This window comes from Podarcis raffonei, chromosome 13 (genome assembly GCF_027172205.1).
Source record: "Podarcis raffonei isolate rPodRaf1 chromosome 13, rPodRaf1.pri, whole genome shotgun sequence".
NCBI lineage: Eukaryota > Metazoa > Chordata > Lepidosauria > Squamata > Lacertidae > Podarcis > Podarcis raffonei.
Genome location: NC_070614.1, coordinates 53027733 through 53046337, shown reverse-complemented (window position 1 = coordinate 53046337; position 18605 = coordinate 53027733). Strand labels below are relative to the sequence as shown.

Below are 18605 nucleotides of genomic sequence, written 5' to 3'. Positions count from 1 at the left end.
TGGAGGAGACTCTGGAGAGTCCCATGGACTGCAAGAAGATCAAACCTCTCTATTCTGAAGGAAATCAGCCCTGAGTGCTCACTGGAAGGACAGATCCTGAAGCTGAGGCTCCAAGACTTTGGCCACCTCATGAGAAGAGAAGACTCTCTGGAAAAGACCCTGATGTTGGGAAAGATGGAGGGCACAAGGAGAAGGGGACGACGGAGGACGAGATGGTGGGACAGTGTTCTCGAAGCTACCAGCATGAGTTTGACCAAACTGCGGGAGGCAGTGGAAGACAGGAGGGCCTGGGGTGCTCTGGTCCAGGGGGTCACCAAGAGGCGGACACGACTAAACAACAACAGCTCTCCCCAGCTCTTTCCCATTAGCTGCTACTGTTTGGGAGTGCACCAAGTGCCTTTGACGGGGCAGCAACGAGGCCCCTTTAGTCCACATCCTGTTCTCCAGGCGCCCATGGGAAACCCACAAGCAGGATTCGAACACAGAGCAACACTCCCCGCTCCTGCGCTGTCCGGCAACTGGGATTCTGAAGCCTTTGCAACCACAACCCTGAAGGCAGAGGAGCAAAGCCGTTGTGTCTAGAAGCCATCGATAGCCCTCTCCCAACTGTGAACTGAGAGAAGGCCTGACTGTGTCTCCTGTTAACGGAGAAATCCGAGGGCTCCCTTGGACAAGAAACAAGGACACCAGCCAGGAATACCAGAGCAAAACAGCAGCCAGTAGGCTTGGTCTTGATTGAAGACTGTCGCGACAGGACTCCCACCTGCCACCAGGTGGAACAAGATGGAGGCCTCAAACAAAAGAGCCCTCCAAACTTTTATTAGCTGCTAATCCCCATGTTACACTCCCCCCAAACTACATCATTCCTACATCATGAAAGGGGAGGTGTGGTTGCAATAATCTGAGCATCCTGGACCCTGCCCCATGGTTCCCCTTGCCCTCCACCAAACACCCATCAAGTGGAACAAAAGAGATATTTACATTTCCCTGTTTCCCAGCCAAGTTCATCCCACCCTTTTGTCCTCATCTGGGTTTGTTATTTCTGGAATGGCTACCTGTCTGGCACTCAGGTATCAGGAGGCCAGGGATTATCCCTCAGGCAGAGGGGCTGCTGAGGAGCTGAGCTCACCTGTCTATATGAATTTCTGAAGTTTTCCCAGTGAGCCAGTACAGCGATACATTTATCAGTGAATTCTTACACTTGGTATCATGCAGCAAAGGCCCTTTGAATAGATAGGAAGAAACTGTGATGAAGTGTTTTGTGGGGACAAATCACAAAAGTCACAAAAGTGATGGTGCTGATTTTGGTAGTGGGCTGCATGTGCATGATATCTGCTGGAGGGGCAACCCCCCCCAACCTATACATAAATTCCTGCAACACTCCCATCAGATGCCCCTGCGGCAGAGGGTGGGGGAGCGACCCCCCCACTTCTCTCCCCCCCCCCGTCTTGCGCCAACGAGACAGGAGGCGTGCAAAGGGTCAGCATCGATTTGGTCCCCGCGTTGCATATTCATGCCTTCTTGTGGGTGAACGAAAGCTGACTGCGTGGAAAAGAGAGGAGGTGTTGATCTCCACGTTGAAATCGATGCGGGAGAAAAATAGATGATGAACCAGACCCGTCTTCAGTCAATAGAGCCTGTGGCCCCTGGGGTGGGGGGAATTTCTCTGCCGGAAAGAGCAAATGGGGGGTGGCGAAGGACGGTTGGGCACATGGCATGGCCCAACTGAGATCCAGAAGGAGGGCTGGGCCGTGGGATCGTAGAAGTGCCAAGTTCAAAGGGAACCCCAAAGGTCATCTAGCCCAACCTGCTGTGAGGCAGGAATAAAATCCGTGACAGACGGCCGTCCAGCCTCTGCTTAGAAACCACCCATCGACTTCCGAGGGAGTCCATTCTGCTACTTACGTTCTCTTTTTATCATGCATGTTACAGAAAAATCTAGGTGCGAGGCTGCTCAGCCACCCAGCTCGTCGCGGGTCGCTGCGGAATAAAGGAAGGAGTCCAGCCACCAACCGGAGCAAATAGCCGTGTTGTTGTTGTTTAGTCATTTAGTCGTGTCCGACTCTTTGTGACCCCCTGGACCAGAGCACGCCAGGCACTTCTGTCTTCCACTGCCTCCTGCAGTTTGGTCAAACTCATGCTGGTCTCTTCGAGAACACTGTCCCACCATCTCGTCCTCCATCGTCCCCTTCTCCTTGTGCCCTCCATCTTTCCCAACATCAGGGTCTTTTCCAGGGAGTCTTCTCTTCTCATGAGGTGGCCAAAGTCTTGGAGCCTCAGCTTCAGGATCTGTCCTTCCAGTGAGCACTCAGGGCTGATTTCCTTCCGAATGGAGAGGTTGGATCTTCTTGCAGTCCATGGGACTCTCCAGAGTCTCCTCCAGCACCAGAATTCAAAAGCATCCATTCTTCGGCCATCCGCCTTCTTTATGGTTCAGCTCTCATTTCCATACATCACTCCTGGGAAAACCAGGGCTTTAACTATATGGACCTTTGTTGGCAAGGTGAAAGACCAAAGTTTATTGCGCAACACGTTCAAAGAGGAATTCTGAACCCCGAGGATGGGGTGACAAGGACTTTTAAAACTTTCCCGCCATATCCCAGAATACAGTTCGTACAGCATCATTGCTACATCACTGACGTGTCACCAAAGGGGGAGGGGTAGACGGGTTACACTAGTTTAACCTTGGCAAACATGTCCAGACAAGTCCTTCGTGCAAGATTGCCATAAGCAGACATGGCAGGGCAAGACCCAGGTATAAGATGAGCAGAGGCAAAGTCCCACCACCCAAAGTACAAGAGAACTTCCTTTGCATGTCTGGCCCCTTGGCAAGTCTGGTGATGGGATTAGGCTTTTCTTGGACAACAATCAGCTCAGCAATTGTCACCTCTGGGAACTCCCTGGAGTCCTTTTTCAAGGGAAAATAGCTTTAGAATGGAGGAAACTGGCAAAGGAGTTGATTTTATATTATTTTTAAAGCTAGGTGACTTCCCTGAGCTGTCAAGTTGAAAGGATACATTCAGGCTTAATATTTGTAACATTTAACAACTTTAAAGATGTGCCCCACCCATAGCTGTCAACTTACAGATTTGGAAAAAAGGGATCAGCAGCCAAAATAAGGGATTTTAGTCAACCACCTGAAATACAAAGTTAAAAGGGACCAGATAATTTTGGAGAGCAGCCCCGGTTTTTAGCCCTTCGTTTCCAGAGGTTGCTGCTCAAGCTGATAAAGGTAAAGGTAAAGGGACCCCCGACCATTAGGTCCAGTCGTGGCCGACTCTGGGGTTGTGGCGCTCATCTCGCTTTATTGGACAAGGGAGCCGGCATCCAGCTTCCAGGTCATGTGGCCAGCAGGACTAAGCCGCTTCTGGTGAAGCAGAGCAGTGCACAGAAACGCTGTTTACCTTCCCGCCGGAGCGGTACCTATTTATCTACTTGCACTTTGAGGTGCTTTTGAACTGCTAGGTTGGCAGGAGCAGGGACTGAGCAACGGGAGCTCACCCCATTGCTGGGATTTGAACCGCCAACCTTCTGATCGGCAAGTCCTAGGCTCTGTGGTTTAACCCACAGCGCCACCTGTGTCCCTGTTAGCAAGTCTAGTAAAGGTAAAGGGACCCCTGACCATTAGGTCCAGTCATGAACGACTCTGGGGTTGTGGCACTCATTTTGCTTTATTGGCCAAGGGAGCCAGCGTCCAGGTTCTGGGTCATGTGGCCAGCATGACGAAGCCGCTTCTGGCGAACCAGAGCAGCGCTCGGAAACGCCGTTTACCTTCCCGCCAGAGCCGTACCTATTTATCTACTTGTACTTCATGCTTTCGAACTGCTAGGTTGGCAGGAGCAGGGACTGAGCAATGGGAGCTCACCCCGTCGTGGGGATTTGAACTGCCGACCTTCTGATGGGCAAGCCCTAGGCTCTGTGGTTTAACCCACAGCACCACCCGCATCCCTATGTTTTATATATATATATATATGTTAAAAAACAACAACCCCAAAACGAGCTATTTAGGGCAGAGGAGAGCGGAGGAGGAGGTGTTGGTGGTGAATGCAATTTACACTGAACACTTCCTTGCCACCTTCCTCAGATGAGCAACACGGGATATCATGGGACCGAAGGTGGCATGATCGGATAGCGGCAGGAAGGAGGGGTGCCCCCCACCCTTTCTCGAATCCCACTCTGCGCATGCTCCGATGCCCTTTTTAAATTTCGTGTCTCTTGAAGATCTGCCTTCAGAACACCTCCCGGGCCTGGGAGAACCACAAAGACAGCCTTCGTTATGAACCTGGCGTCCTCCGGATATTTTGGACTACAATTCCCATCATCCTGAGGCAGCTCATCCAATTGTCGTGGACGATGGGAGTTGTAGTCCAGCAGCACCTGGGGACCTGGGAAAAGCGGTTTACAGGGGCCTTCGGCAAGCTGGCACCTTCCAGGTGTTTTGGAATACAACTCCCATCAGTTCCCATTGTGCTGATGGGAGTTGTAGTCCAAATATCTGGAGGAAGACTGCAATGGGAGAAAAGGAGAATTTTAGAAGATGTGGGATCCTGGTTCAAAGCAAACATCTGGATCTGATCACATATGGAAATGGGATTTTGGTTGTATTGTGAGGTCTGGCCAATACATAATTAATAATAATAATAATAATAATAATAATAATAATAATAATAATAATTATACCCCACCCATCTAGCTGGGTTTCCCCAGCCACTCTGGGTTGCTTCCAATAAAAGATTAAAAGTACATTAAAACATCAGTCATTAAAAATCTCCCTAAATTGGGGATGTAAACGCTTTAAACCCTGAATATCTGCTAAAACTGCAGGTCGCTTTATAAACGGGGGTTTCCCCCTCTATCATTCACGGAAAACGTCTTCCAAAATTAAAAAAAACCCAAACCGGTGACATTTGTGTTCATTTTTTTGTGCACGAGTAAAGCGATTGATTCCTCGATCGACGCTCGTGCAATTAACCGGGCAAGGTTTTTTTAAAAAAATTTAATTTGTGGCATTGCTAAGCCAGCAATGCGGATGGCAGAGCCACCATCAGCCCCAAAACCCAGCATTAAAAACCCGATGCTGTCGCCATGCGCTGAATGGTCGCGCCTTTGCCGCCCTCTGGTGGTCGACGCTTGCAAAAAAAAATGAAAAATTGGGGTGGGGGAGCGAGGAGAGAAATCCTAGTCTTGATGATGAAAAATAATTAAAGAACCAACGAGTGCTTTGAGAATTATTTGAATTATTTTTTGCTTTTTGCTTGAAATAATAAAAAAAACTCTTGGCGCCCTCCAGATTTTTTGGACTACTGGTGGGAGCTGCAGTCGGCAACATCTGGAGGGCGCCAGGTTGGGGAACGCTGAAACAGACAATGCCTCTTTATGATGGAAGAGGCAGCAGGAAGGAGGCAATGGCTTTAAAGGAGAAACCACATGGGAATCTCTTTTCCTCCACCAGGCGGCGCTGTGGAGACACTTGGTGTGCCGTAAATATTCTAAACAATGAGCACAAACCATTTCTTCCTTCCTTCCAAAAAGATGGGATGAAGGTTGGTAGGATTTTTAACGCGCAGCCAACTTTTCCTATTTGTCACGTGCTTACCGTATGCATCCTAAGAGCAGCGCACACTTTAATTTTCCTTCCTCTTTAAGCTGCGGCAGAAGCTGCTGCAAGCGCGTTCCTACCAGGCGCCCCCTGATTGGTTGACGTGCTGAGATGGACTTCCCGGAGGCAGCCTATCAGGAGAATGGAACTGGAAGAGAGAGGCGGGGAGGAGGCGGAACCGCGCTTCTCATTGGACGCGCCCGCGTTCCAATCCCCGGCCTCGCACGTCATTGGCCAACCCTTTCCGAACTTTGGCTGATGCGGAAGGAAGGGCTGGGGAACGCCGATTGGCTGAGACGCAGCGTTCTGAGGGGGCGGGGGCTGCATACTAACGAGCCGCCGAGGCCGCTGATTGGATAAAACGCGCAGGGAGTCGGAAACCAGGTTGATACATTTTCACGTCGGGGATCGGAATGGTCGCGGGCGCCGGGGTGTTTTTCCGACGGCTCGGAGCGCTGAGCGGGGCTGCGGCGGTCGGGGCGGCCGCCTACGGGGCTCACGGTGAGGGCAGGCGGGTGCCGGGCTGGAAAAGAGGGGGTGCAATCCTGGCCTTGATCCCCCGACGGTCTTTGTGGACAGCTCCCAAATACTGCGGGGAGAATACAGTGGTACCTCGGGTTAAGTATTTAATTCGTTCTGGTGGTCCGTTCTTAACCTGAAACTGTTCTGAAGCACCACTTTAGCTAATGGGGCCTCCTGCTGCCGCCGGAGCACGATTTCTGTTCTCATCCTGAAGCAAAGTTCTTAGCCCGAGGTACTATTTCTGGGTTAGGGGAGTAACCTGAAGTGCCTGTAACCCGAGGTACCACTGTAATGGGGTGCCCTCTTCCCACGTTGGATCAAATCTATGCTTCCAGGTGCCATAAGAAAGCTGCAGAGATAGCGCAGGATAGTGCGCACCCAGGAAATGATCTCTTTCAGCTTCTGCCTTCTGGAAGAAGGTAAAGGTAAAGGGACCCCTGACCATTAGATCCAGTCATGACCGACTCTGGGGTTGCGGTGCTCATCTCGCTTTACTGGCCGAGGGAGCCAGCGTACAGCTTCCGGGTCATGTGGCCGGCAGGACTAAGCCGCTTCTGGCGAACCAGAGCAGCACACGGAAACACCGTTTACCTTCCCGCTGGAGCGGTACCTATTTATCTACTTGCACTTTGACATGCCTTCAAACTGCTAGGTTGGCAGGAGCAGGGACCGAGCAACAGGAGGTCATCCCGTCATGGGGAACCCCCGACCTTCCGATCAGCAAGTCCTAGGCTCTGTGGTTTAACCCACAGCGCCACCCGTGTCCCTCTGGAAGAAGGTACAGGGTTATAAAGACTAGGACTAGCCGCCTGAGAAACCGTTTATAGCCAAATGTGATTTTTGTTGTAAATGCAGTGTAAGATAGTCACAGCGTGGGTGGCGCTGTGGGTTAAACCACAGAGCCTAGGACTTGCCGATCAGAAGGTTGGCGGTTCGAATCCCCGCAACGGGGTGAACTCCCGTTGCTCGGTCCCTGCTCCTGCCTACCTAGCAGTTCGAAAGCACGTCAAAGTGCAAGTAGATAAATAGGTACCGCTCCGGCGGGAAGGTAAACGGCGTTTCCGTGCGCTGCTCTGGTTCGCCAGAAGCGGCTTAGTCCTGCTGGTCACATGACCTGGAAGCTGTACGCCGGCTCCCTCGGCCAACAAAGCAAGATGAGCGCCGCAACCCCAGAGTCGGCCACGACTGGACCTAATGGTCGGGGGTCCCTTTACCTTAAGGTAATCTCTATGGGAGTATATTGTATTCACTTATGGGGTATCAGTTTTTAGGGTCTAACCAGGCTGTAATAGTTGGGATAGCAGGCTTGTTGGTTTTTGAATGTCTGATGTAGATTTTTCAATTTCGTTGTTCTGTAAGGGACAATGACAATCAAGATTATCGTATTGTAAAAAAGGAGGTTGCAATTAAGTTGGGGGGCGAGCCTTGAAATGGGGCTGTCGAGCGAGGTGTGTGGTCTGTTTTTGCAGACGAGGCTTGCGGTCCCTTTATTACCTCGGGGGGGGGCTGGTTATTGCAAGGCGCCCCTGGGTTTTGCCAGCTGCCCCACCCACCCAGCTCCCTTATTAAACCAGCAAATTGCTATTAAACCACCAGGAAGTTCTGCAGCGGACGCCACGGTTGGATTTGTTTTATTTCATAACATTTGATTGCAAAATGAAATCAACCAAACCACTCAAAGCGGTTTACTGCTTCCTAGTAATAGTAACACCATAAAATGACCAGCAAGAAAAATGAGCGGCTTTTGAAACGTTAAGTTACTACAGGCCAAGATCAGATCAAAAACTTGCACCATCAGCTTTCTAAATGTCTGCGTGGGCTTGTCTAAGGAATAATGTTTTTAGACAGGCACTGAAAAGAGTACAGTGGAGGCACCTGCCTAAGATCAATAGGTAGAGAGTTCCAAAGTTCACTTAAATATCACATAAGGGTTTTGTCTCGTTTCGGCTGAGAATTTCCCCGGATGAATTGGGCCCCCTGGTTCGCCTCCCCTGTTTGTGTTCCAAGCTCAGAGCATGGAGACTTTTCCTCCACCATATCGCATTTTGCAGCCGTCCGTTGGAGAGGCGTTGATGACCCACCCTTTCCCCCCAGTTTATCTCCTGTGCAGTTTCTGCTAACTCCCCTCTCTCTCTCTCTCCCCCGCCCTCCTCCCAGATTTCCGTCGCAGCGACCGAGATGACTACTTGAAAGAGGTAAACGGTTTTATTTGGCTCGCTCAGTAGAGCATGAGACTCTTAATCTTAGGGTTGTGAGTTTGAACCCCACGTTGGGCAAATGATTCCTGCATTGTGGGGGGTTGGACTAGATGACCCTCGTAGCCCCTTCCAACTCCACAGTTCTGTGATTCTATTTATTGCATTTGTATCTGTTACACGGGTGGCGCTGTGGGTTAAACAACAGAGCCTAGGACTTGCCGATCAGAAGGTCAGTGGTTCAAATCCCCGCAACGGGGTGAGCTCCCGTTTCTCGGTCCCTGCTCCTGCCAACCTAGCAGTTCGAAAGCACGTCAAAGTGCAAGTAGATAAATAGGTACCACTCCGGCGGGAAGGTAAACGGCGTTTCCGTGTGCTGCTCTGGTTCGCCAGAAGCGGCTTGGTCCTGCTGGCCACATGACCCGGAAGCTGGATGCTGGCTCCCTCGGCCAGTAAAGCGAGATGAGCGCCGCAACCCCAGAGTCGGCCACGACTGGACCTAATGGTCAGGGGTCCCTTTACCTGTTATGGAAAAATCTAGGTGCGAGGCTGCTCAGTCACCCAGCTGGTCGGGCAGAGCCCGTGGGTCCCTGCGGAATAAAGGAAAGAGTCCAGCCACCAACTGAAGCAAACAGCTGTAGACCAAAATTTATTGTGCAACAGGTTCAAAGAGGAAATTTGATTGCCGAAAATGTTATTTTTGTTTCAAACCTTACAGATCGTAGACAGAGTGGATTGCTTTGGAAAATGGCAGAAGGATATATCTAGATTTATCTGGCAGGGCAAAAAGCCCCGAATAAAGTTTAAAATATTAACAGATTCGAAAGAAAGAGGGGGGTTTGCCCTGCCGGACTTGAGGTTGTATTATGAAGCTGCAGCCTTCTGCTGGCTGAAAGATTGGTTTTTGTTGGAAAACACCGATGTCCTAGATCTGGAAGGTTTTAATAATGCTTTTGGATGGCACGCATACCTATGGTACGACAAGGTTAAAGCACATAAATTGTTTAAAAGCCACATTGTCAGAAAAGCAATTTTTGCAGTCTGGATGAAATATAAAGACTTACTAGAGAGTAAAACTCCGAGGTGGCTATCACCAGTGGAGGCCAAGGCCCGAAAAAGACCCAATATGGAGGCCTATTGGCCGAAATATTGGGAATTGACTGAAAAAATTGGAGACAATTGGAAGTTGCAGAGCCAGGACAAACTAAAAAATAAGGTGCGAGATTGGCTACATTATGCTCAAATTCAAGAGGTTTTCAAAATGGACAAAAAAGTTGGTTTCCAGGTGGAAAAGTCGAAACTAGAGACAGAATTGTTAGAACCAAAGACAAAGCTGTTATCTAGAATGTATAACTTGCTGCTTATGTGGAATTTACAGGATGAGACAGTTAAATCTGCTATGATTAAATGGGCACAGGATGTTGGACACAACATTATGTTTGAAGACTGGGAAAGGTTATGGAACACCGGAATGAAATTCACGGCCAGTACGGCCTTGAAGGAAAACATTATGAAAATGATATACCGGTGGTACATGACCCCAGTCAAGTTAGCTAAGATACATCACCTGTCTGACAATAAATGTTGGAAGTGTAAGGAAGCAGAGGGGACTTTCTTTCACCTCTGGTGGACATGCCCAAAGGTTAAGGCTTTCTGGGAAATGATTTACAATGAGTTGAAAAAGGTATTTAGGTATACCTTTCCCAAGAAACCAGAGGCCTTCCTGTTGGGCATGGTAGACCAGAAAGTGTTAAAGAAGGACAGAACTTTGTTTATGTATGCTAGTACAGCAGCAAGAATACTCATCGCAAAGAACTGGAAGACACAAGATTTACCCACGCTGGAGGAATGGCAGATGCAGTTGATGGACTACATGGAGATAGCTGAACTGACCGGCAGAATCCGAGATTTGGATGTAGAAACAATTGAGGTGGACTGGAAAAAGTTTAAAGACTACTTGCAAAAGTATTACAAACTGTATGAATCTTAAGACGGTGCATGATTTGGAAATGATACGCTTTAGCAATTATGATTAAGTAAATAGTAAACTAAGTGATAAAAGAGAAAAGGAGATAATATGAAATTGAACATGTTACGTTTATTTTAAAGGTATAAAAATTGTGACATAATACATTGAATATAGATACATAACATGTAAAAGTTACAATAAGGTATGACATAAGGTAACAAATTGCTGACATTGTTAATATAAAGAACGCAGAATCGGAAGGGGTGGGGAAGTCCAAGTTGGGATTTTTGTTAAAAAAAAAAAAAAAAAATGGTTTCTTGTAAACTCCTTATTTGTTTGTAATGTATAAAATTTGGAAAGAAACGTAATAAAAAAATATTATAAAAAAAAAAAAAAACAAAGAGGAAATTTGAACCCCGAGGATGGGGTGACAAGGACTTTTAAAACTTTCCCACCATATCCCAGAATACAGTTCGTACAGCATCATTGCTACATCACTGACATGTCACAAAAGGGGAGGGGTAGACAGGGGTTACACTAGTTTAACCTTGGCAAACACGTCCAGACAAGTCCTTGGTGCAAGATTAGCATAAGCAGACATGTCAGGGCAAGACCCAGGTATAAGATGAGCAGAGGCAAAGTCCCACCACCCAAAGTACGAGAGAACTTCCTTTGCATGTCTGGCCCCTTGGCAAGTCTGGTGATGGGATTTGGCTTCCCTTGGGCAACAATCAGCTCAGCAATTGTCACCTGTGGGAACTTCCTGGAGTCCCTTTCAAGGGGGAAATAGCTTTGGAATGGAGGAAACTGGCAAAGGAGATGATTTTATATTATTTTTAAAGCTAGGTAACTTCAAGTCGAAAAGATACATTTATGCATAATATTTGTAACATTTAACAATTTTAAAGATGTGCCTACCCCCCGGTAATTTCCATAACAGTTGTTGTTTAGTCGTTTAGTCATGCCCGCCTCTTCGTGACCCCCTGGACCAGAGCACGCCAGGCCCTCCTGTCTTCCACTGCCTCCCACAGTTTGGTCAAACTCATAGCTTCGAGAGCACTGTCCCACCATCTCGTCCTCCGTCGTCCCCTTCTCCTTGTGCCCTCCATCTTTTCCAACATCAGGGTCTTTTCCAGGGAGTCTTCTTTTCTCATGAGGTGGCCAAAGTCTTGGAGCCTCAGCTTCAGGATCTGCCCTTCCAGTGAGCACTCAGGGCTGATTTCCTTCAGAATGGATCGGTTTGATCTTCTTGCTGTCCATGGGACTCTCAAGAGTCTCCTCCAGCACCAGAATTCAAAAGCATCCATAACAGTATCCCAAGGAGCCCACAGTGACGTGTACATGGTTCGCGTCTTTCCCCATCTTATTCCCAGAACAACCCTCTGAGGTAGGCTAGGCTGAGAAGCAGTCGCTGGCCCCCAAGGTCACATCTTTATGGCTGAGTGGAGATTCGAACCCTGGCCTCTCCCAAGGTCAGAGTGCAATTCTCTAACCACTACACCACACTTCCCTTCACTTCCTCCTTCCCTTCCCTGTCCCTTCGGCTGAGCCAGTTAAACCGGAACCGCTGGTTGTCATAGTTTGTGGGTGGAGAGAGAAACCCTTCCCTGGGGTGTTCAAATTCTCACCCACCCCCCGGGGAGGAATGAAGTGGGGCAGGTTAGTGAAAGAAGAGGCACTATTGGGTGCGATAGATGGGAAATGAGTTTGCGCGTTCTTAACTAGATGGAAGGAAGAAGTTTGAAAAAATTGACGGAAGTTTATAAAATTATGCCTGGCATGGAGAAAGTTGACAGATAATTATTATTATTATTTTTTATAAATTTTTATTGGTTTTCCAACATAAATTAAACACATTACAATTCACAATACATAAACAAACAAACATATAAACATGTATAATTTCATAACCTCTTTTTCATAAACCTTATTTCACCGACTTCCCCATGCCTCCCTTTTCTGCATCCCTATTTTAAAATTTTCTTCAGCAACCCCTCACTTCAATTAACTTATAACTCACTTTCTTTAATCCTTCTTCTCTTACCCAGTCATTTACAGCTGTAATTCTGTTTTTTTTTCATTACCCTTGACATTTTAGCACTCATTAATTTTATAACAGTTCTTAAGGTAAACTTTGTATTTCTTCCAATCTTCTTCCACCTTCTCTTTTCCTTGGTCACGGATTCTGCCAGTCATCTCAGCCAGTCCCATGTAGTCTATCACCTTCGTCTGCCATTCTTCCAGCGTGGGTAGTTCTTGTGTCTTCCAATACTTTGCTAAAAGAACAGTTGACAGATAATTATTTTCCCTCCCTCCCTAGAACTTGTGAAGCTGAACGTTGGGAGATGTTCTTTGGCTTAAAGCAACTGGCAGATTTAAGAAATAATAATAATAATTCAGTCATTCAGTACCAATGAAAAAAGTCCTTCATCCAGCACATGATACCCAGCTCTACCTCTCTTTCAAATCAGAACCAGTGAAGGCGGTGAAGGTCCTGTGTGAGTGTCTGGAGGCAGTTGGAGGATGGATGGCGGCTAACAGATTGAGGTTGAATCCTGACAAGACAGAAGTACGGGAGGTGGGCAGGTGTGGAGGACTCCCTGGTCCTGAATGGGGTAACTGTGCCCCCGAAGGACCAGGTGCGCAGCCTGGGAGTCATTCTGGACTCACCGCTGTTCATGGAGGCGCAGGTCAGTTCTGTGTCCAGGGCAGCTGTCTACCAGCTCCATCTGGTATGCAGGATGAGACCCTCCCTGCCCACTGTCTGTCTCACCAGAGTGGCGCATGCTCTGGTTATCTCCCGCTTGGACTACTGCAATGCGCTCTATGTGGGGCTACCTTTGAAGGTGACTCGGAAACGATAACTAATCCAGAATGTGGCAGCCAGTCTGGTGACTGGGAGCGGCCACCGAGACCACATAACACCGGTCTTGAAAGACCTACATTGGCTCCCAGTATGTTTCCGAGCACAATTCAAAGTGTTGGTGCTGACCTTGAAAGCCCTAAACGGCCTCAAAGGCCCAGTAGACCTGAAGGAGCGTCTCCACCCCCATCATTCTGCCCGGACACTGAGGTCCAGCTCCGAGGGCCTTCTGGCGGTTCCCTCATTGCGAGAAGTGAGGCTACAGGGAACCAGGCAGAGGGCCTTCTCGGTGGTGGCACCCACCCTGTGGAACGCCCTCCCACCACATGTCAAATAATAATAATAATAATAATAAATTTTATTTATATCCCGCCCTCCCCAGCCGAAGCCGGGCTCAGGGCGGCTAACAACAATCAAATAATCAAACAATCAAATAAACCAACATTCTAAAAATATTTCATTATAAAAATTAATTAAAATCAAGTTAATGGCAACCATTAAACAAAGCTCTGTGCAGGTTGCCAGAGGAGGGAGTCAGGCTGCGCCCTGACCAAAGGCCTGGTGGAACAACTCTGTCTTGCAGGCCCTGCGGAAAGATGTCAAGTCCCGCAGGGCCCTAGTCTCTTCTGACAGAGCGTTCCACCAGATTGGAGCCGCAGCCGAGAAGGCCCTGGCTCTAGTTGAGGCCAGCCTAACCTCTCTGAGGCCTGGGACCTTCAGGATGTTTTTATTTGCAGACCGTAGGTTTCTTTGTGGGGCATACCAGGAGAGGCGGTCCCGTAGGTACGAGGGTCCTAGGCCGTATAGGGCTTTAAAGGTTAAAACCAGCACCTTAAACCTGATCCTGTACTCCACCGGGAGCCAGTGCAGCTGATATAGCACCGGATGAATGTGGTCTCGCAGCGAAGACCCCATAAGGAGTCTCGCCGCGGCATTCTGCACCCGCTGGAGTTTCTGGGTCAGTCTCAAGGGCAGCCCCACGTAGAGCGAGTTACAATAATCCAGTCTGGAGGTGACCGTCGCATGGATCACAGTGGCTAGAACCTGACATTCTGAAGACATCTGAAGGCAGCCCTGTTCAGTGAAGTTTTTATGTGTGACATCTTAGTGTATTTTTTGTCTTTGTTGGAAGCCACCCAGAGTGGCTGGGGAAACCCAGCCAGATGGGCGGGGTACAAATAATATATTATTATTATTATTAACCTGTGGAACTCCTTCCCACTTTAAGAGAGGATAGGACAAATTCATGAAGGAGGAGAGGACTGTTCGTGGCTATTCTTGGGTCTTCGTGGTCGGAGGCAGGGATGCTTCTGAATACCAGTTCCTGGAAACCACAGTAGGGGGAGAGAGCGGCTCTTGTGTTCGAATCCTGATTGTGGGATTCTGATAATGGCCGCTGTGAGAACAGGGTGCTAGACTAGACGGACCCTTCTTGGCCTGATCCTGCTGATTCCTCTTATGTCTTTAAGAGGAATTGTGGCTGCTAGTCAGGCCCCCTGGGACCCATCTCCAGGTGGGCTACAATCTTGGGAAGGGGCTTGGAGGGAACCAGGATGCCTGGGTTCTTTGCAGAAAGGAGATTGGGTGCCGCAGGTGTATGGAGCTGTCCGTTCTCAGTGAGATCACGAACCAGCATTCCCGAATTCGCCTTCATAAGACACTCCTCTTACTTGAACTCTGGGTCGTCTACGCAAGCGTTTTTTCCCAACCCGAGGCCCCCAAGATGTAGCGGCGCTTGTCCAATTCAATCTGCAGATTTCTTCCCGCGAAATAAATCTCAAAGCTGTATTTCCCAGAGAAAAACACCAGCAATAAATGCAGTGGCTTTAATTCCACATAGGAAAAAAAAACAATGGCACAATTTAAAACGAAAACGTTCCTAAAAACAGTTCCACGTATAGAAACAATTTGAAACACTTTCAAATCCAGTACAGATGTATAGGTAATGTATTTAAAACATGTATACAATACAATGTATAGATACTATATTTAAAAGAAATGTTTCTATTTAACCTTTTTTCTTTTTGTACCTTGATTAAAAAGATTTAAGGAAATAATATAATACTGTGTAAAATATAACAAGTGTGATTTAGGATTTTTGAGAACAATCAGAAGTCTAGGTCTTTTTTTTGTTTTAATTTTCTTGTATTTTCACATTTTCCCCCCAGTATGGGATGGGATATAAATTGTAATATAGTATATTGATGTATAAATCTGTGGAATATGTTCAATAAAGACTTTTTAAAAAGAAAATCCAATACAGAGGCAGTCTGGGAAGCAGATCTCCCCTTGTGGAAAAAGGAAGGCACCGAAAAGACTACAAAGCCCATCATCCACGACCATTTCCTAAGTTTGCAGTGGATGATGGGCGTTGTAGTCCAGCGTCTGGTGGGGAGGAAGCAAATGGCTGAAGTACAGAGATGGGGAACCTGTGGCTCCAGAAATTGCTGGACTACAACAACCATCACACTTGCAGGGGCTGATGGGAATTGTGAGCCCCCAACGACGACAGGGATGGCCTGTGTGTGTTGAATCACTGTCCTCACCCTGATCCTTACCTTCTTTTGTAGCTCTACGAGACGGCCAACAAATACCACTTCCTCCACAGCCTGGCCCTCCTGGCTGTGCCCCACTGCCGCTATCCCATGATGGTAAGGATCCACAACTTAGAATTGGCTGGGGTTTTTTTGAGGGGGGCGGTTTACAAGGTGCCAACCAAGTGCCTTAGAGACTCCAAATTTGTGTAGGGTTTATTCCTGAGCCATTTCTTCTCCTAAAGGCACAGGTCAATTCTGTGTCCAGGGCAGCTGTTTACCAGCTCCATCTGGTACGCAGGATGAGACCCTCCCTGCCTGAAGACTGTCTTGCCAGAGTGGTGCATGCTCTGGTTATCTCCCGCTTGGACTACTGCAATGCCCTCTACGTGGGGCTACCTTTGAAGGTGACCTGGAAACTGCAACTAATCCAGAATGCAGCAGCTAGACTGGGGACTGGGAGACCACATAACACCGGTCTTGAAAGACCTACACTGGCTCCCAGTATGTTTCCGAGCACAATTCAAAGTGTTGGTGCTGACCTTGAAAGCCCTAAACGGCCTCAAAGGCCCAGTAGACCTGAAGGAGCCTCTCCACCTCCATCGTTCTGCCCGGACACTGAGGTCCAGCTCCGAGGGCCTTCTGGTGGTTCCCTCACTGCGATAAGTGAGGTTGCAGGGAACCAGACAGAGGGCCTTCTCGGTGGTGGCACCCGCCCTGTGGAACGTCCTCCCACCAGATGTCAAGGAAATAAACAACTACCAGACTTTTAGAAGACATCTGAAGGCAGCCCTATTTAGGGAAGCTTTTAATGTTTAACAGACCACTGTATTTTAATACTTTGTTGGAAGCTGCCCAGTGTGGCTGGGGAAACCCAGCCAGATGGGCGGGGTATAAATAATAAATTCTATTCTGTTCTATTCTAAAGCTGTTCCACAAGGCAGGGGAGGTTTGGGTAACCGTTGGGTGTGGATGATGGGAGTCGTAGTCCAATGTTTGTCGGGTGCCAGGCTGAAAAAAGCTGTCCCCATCATCCCTGACGGTGGGACATGCACAGCCAGGCCACATTCTAGGTACTGGTCCTAACCTCAGAGCTGGGAGGGGACCCCAAATCTCATCTAGTCTGACCCCCTGAAATAAAACCTTTTTATTTCTATTCTTTGTATATTGTATTGTTGTTTTATTGCTGTGGCTGATGGCTGACGCAAATAAACATTCATTCATTCAGTGATTCTAAGTTGTACCTTTTGTTCTTCCCAGGCCGGCAGCATCCTGTCTCTGGGCATGGGGATGTTCTCTGGCGCCCTGTATTACCACGCCGTGACAGGGGACCCGATCCTGACCAAGGCGGCCCCGTATGGTGGTTCCCTCCTCATCCTCGGCTGGATCGCCATGGCCCCTTGACACCCCGTTCTGTCCCCATGTGGCCCCTCTCTCCCATCGCCAGGGCAACCAGCCCTGCCCCTCATTACCCCTTAGGCTAGCCAGAAGGGAGCCCTAGGAGAAGAGAGATTTCCAAATGTCAGTGGGATCCCTTGAGGTCTTTAGCCCACCCCAAACACGTCTCTGTCCTGCGTCTTGGAATTCCTCGAATGCCAAATCCCTTTTTAAAAAGCCAAGATCCTTTCTGCCCCCCCCCCCCAAAATTGCAACCAGATTTGAGTTTGCGATGGAGGCCTCAGAATGCAATGTCCAATCGGTGATTTTCAATTGGTGTTTTTTAACTTAATAAATGATGAGAGTGATTTAACTTTTTAAAAAACCCACATACCTTTTTTTCCTGTGAATAAATTTATTCCGTGGATAAATGTCGTGGTAAATGGTGGCTATATGTTAGATGTCACACGTAAGCTACGAGCAGGAAGCACAAAGCGTTCCAGTGCGTCTCCTCCTCCCTCCTGAGGTTGCTAGACTAAAATTCCCATCAGTCATGACTTATCCCTGCTTTTGAGAGACAAAAGAAGGGCTAAAGGGCTTTTCAGGCAACCTGGCTGGCCAGGGATGTTGAGAGTTGTAGTCCAAAGCAGCTGGGGAGCCCTAGGTTAACAGATTGAGGTTGAATCCTGACAAGACAGAAGTACAGGAGGCGGGCAGGTGTGGAGGACTCCCTGGTCCTGAATGGGGCAACTGTGCCCCTGAAGGACCAGGTGCGCAGCCTGGGAGTCATTCTGGACTCACCCCTGTCCATGGAGGCGCAGGTCAGTTCTGGGTCCAGGGCAGCTGTCTACCAGCTCCATCTGGTACACAGGATGAGACCCTCCCTGCTCGCAGACTGTATCACCAGAGTGGCGCATGCTCTGGTTATCTCCCGCTTGGACTACTGCAATGCGCTCTATGTGGGGCTACCTTTGAAGGTGACCCGGAAACTACAACTAATCCAGAATGTGGCAGCTAGACTGGTGACTGGGAGCGGCCGCCAAGACCATATAACACCAGGCTTGAAAGACCTCCATTGGCTCCCAGTACGTTTCCGAGCACAATTCAAAGTGTTGGTGCTGACCTTGAAAGCCCTAAACGGCCTCAAAGGCTCAGTAGACCTGAAGGAGCATCTCCACCCCCATCGTCCAGCCCAGACACCGAGGTCCAGCTCCGAGGGCCTTCTGGCGGTTCCCTCTCTGCGAGAAGCCAAGTTACAGGGAACCAGGCAGAGGGCCTTCTCGGTGGTGGCGCCCGCCCTGTGGAACGCCCTCCCACCAGATGTCAAGGAAATAAACAACTATCTGACTTTTAGAAGACATCTGCAGGCAGCCCTGTTTAGGGATGCTTTTAATGTTTAACAGACCACTGTATTTTAATACTTTGTTGGAAGCCGCCCAGAATGGCTGGGGAAACCCAGCCAGATGTGCGGGGTATTAATAAATTATTATTATTATTATTATTGCTCACTGGAAGGACAGATCGTGAAGCTGAGGCTCCAAGACTT

The 18605-nt window shown here is 48.5% G+C and overlaps 1 protein-coding gene across 1 annotated transcript; it reads left to right on the top strand.

Annotated features, from left to right (window-relative positions):
* Nucleotides 1-5937: 5937 nt before the first annotated feature.
* Nucleotides 5938-17490, top strand: TMEM256 (transmembrane protein 256). The gene is made up of 4 exons (XM_053362257.1): nt 5938-6100; nt 8279-8316; nt 15719-15799; nt 16943-17490. Exons 1-4 carry the CDS (start codon nt 6013-6015, stop codon nt 17084-17086), a joined length of 351 nt encoding a protein of 116 aa, XP_053218232.1. The 5' UTR covers nt 5938-6012; the 3' UTR covers nt 17087-17490.
* Nucleotides 17491-18605: the final 1115 nt, after the last annotated feature.

Coding starts and splice junctions, on each gene's coding strand:
- TMEM256 (XM_053362257.1), top strand. CDS start 6,013: ATGGTCGCGGGCGCCGGGGTGTTTTTCCGACGGCTCGGAGCGCTGAGC. Junction 6,101..8,278: donor GGCCGCCTACGGGGCTCACG/GTGAGGGCAGGC, acceptor CCCTCCTCCCAG/ATTTCCGTCGCAGCGACCGA. Junction 8,317..15,718: donor GAGATGACTACTTGAAAGAG/GTAAACGGTTTT, acceptor CTTCTTTTGTAG/CTCTACGAGACGGCCAACAA.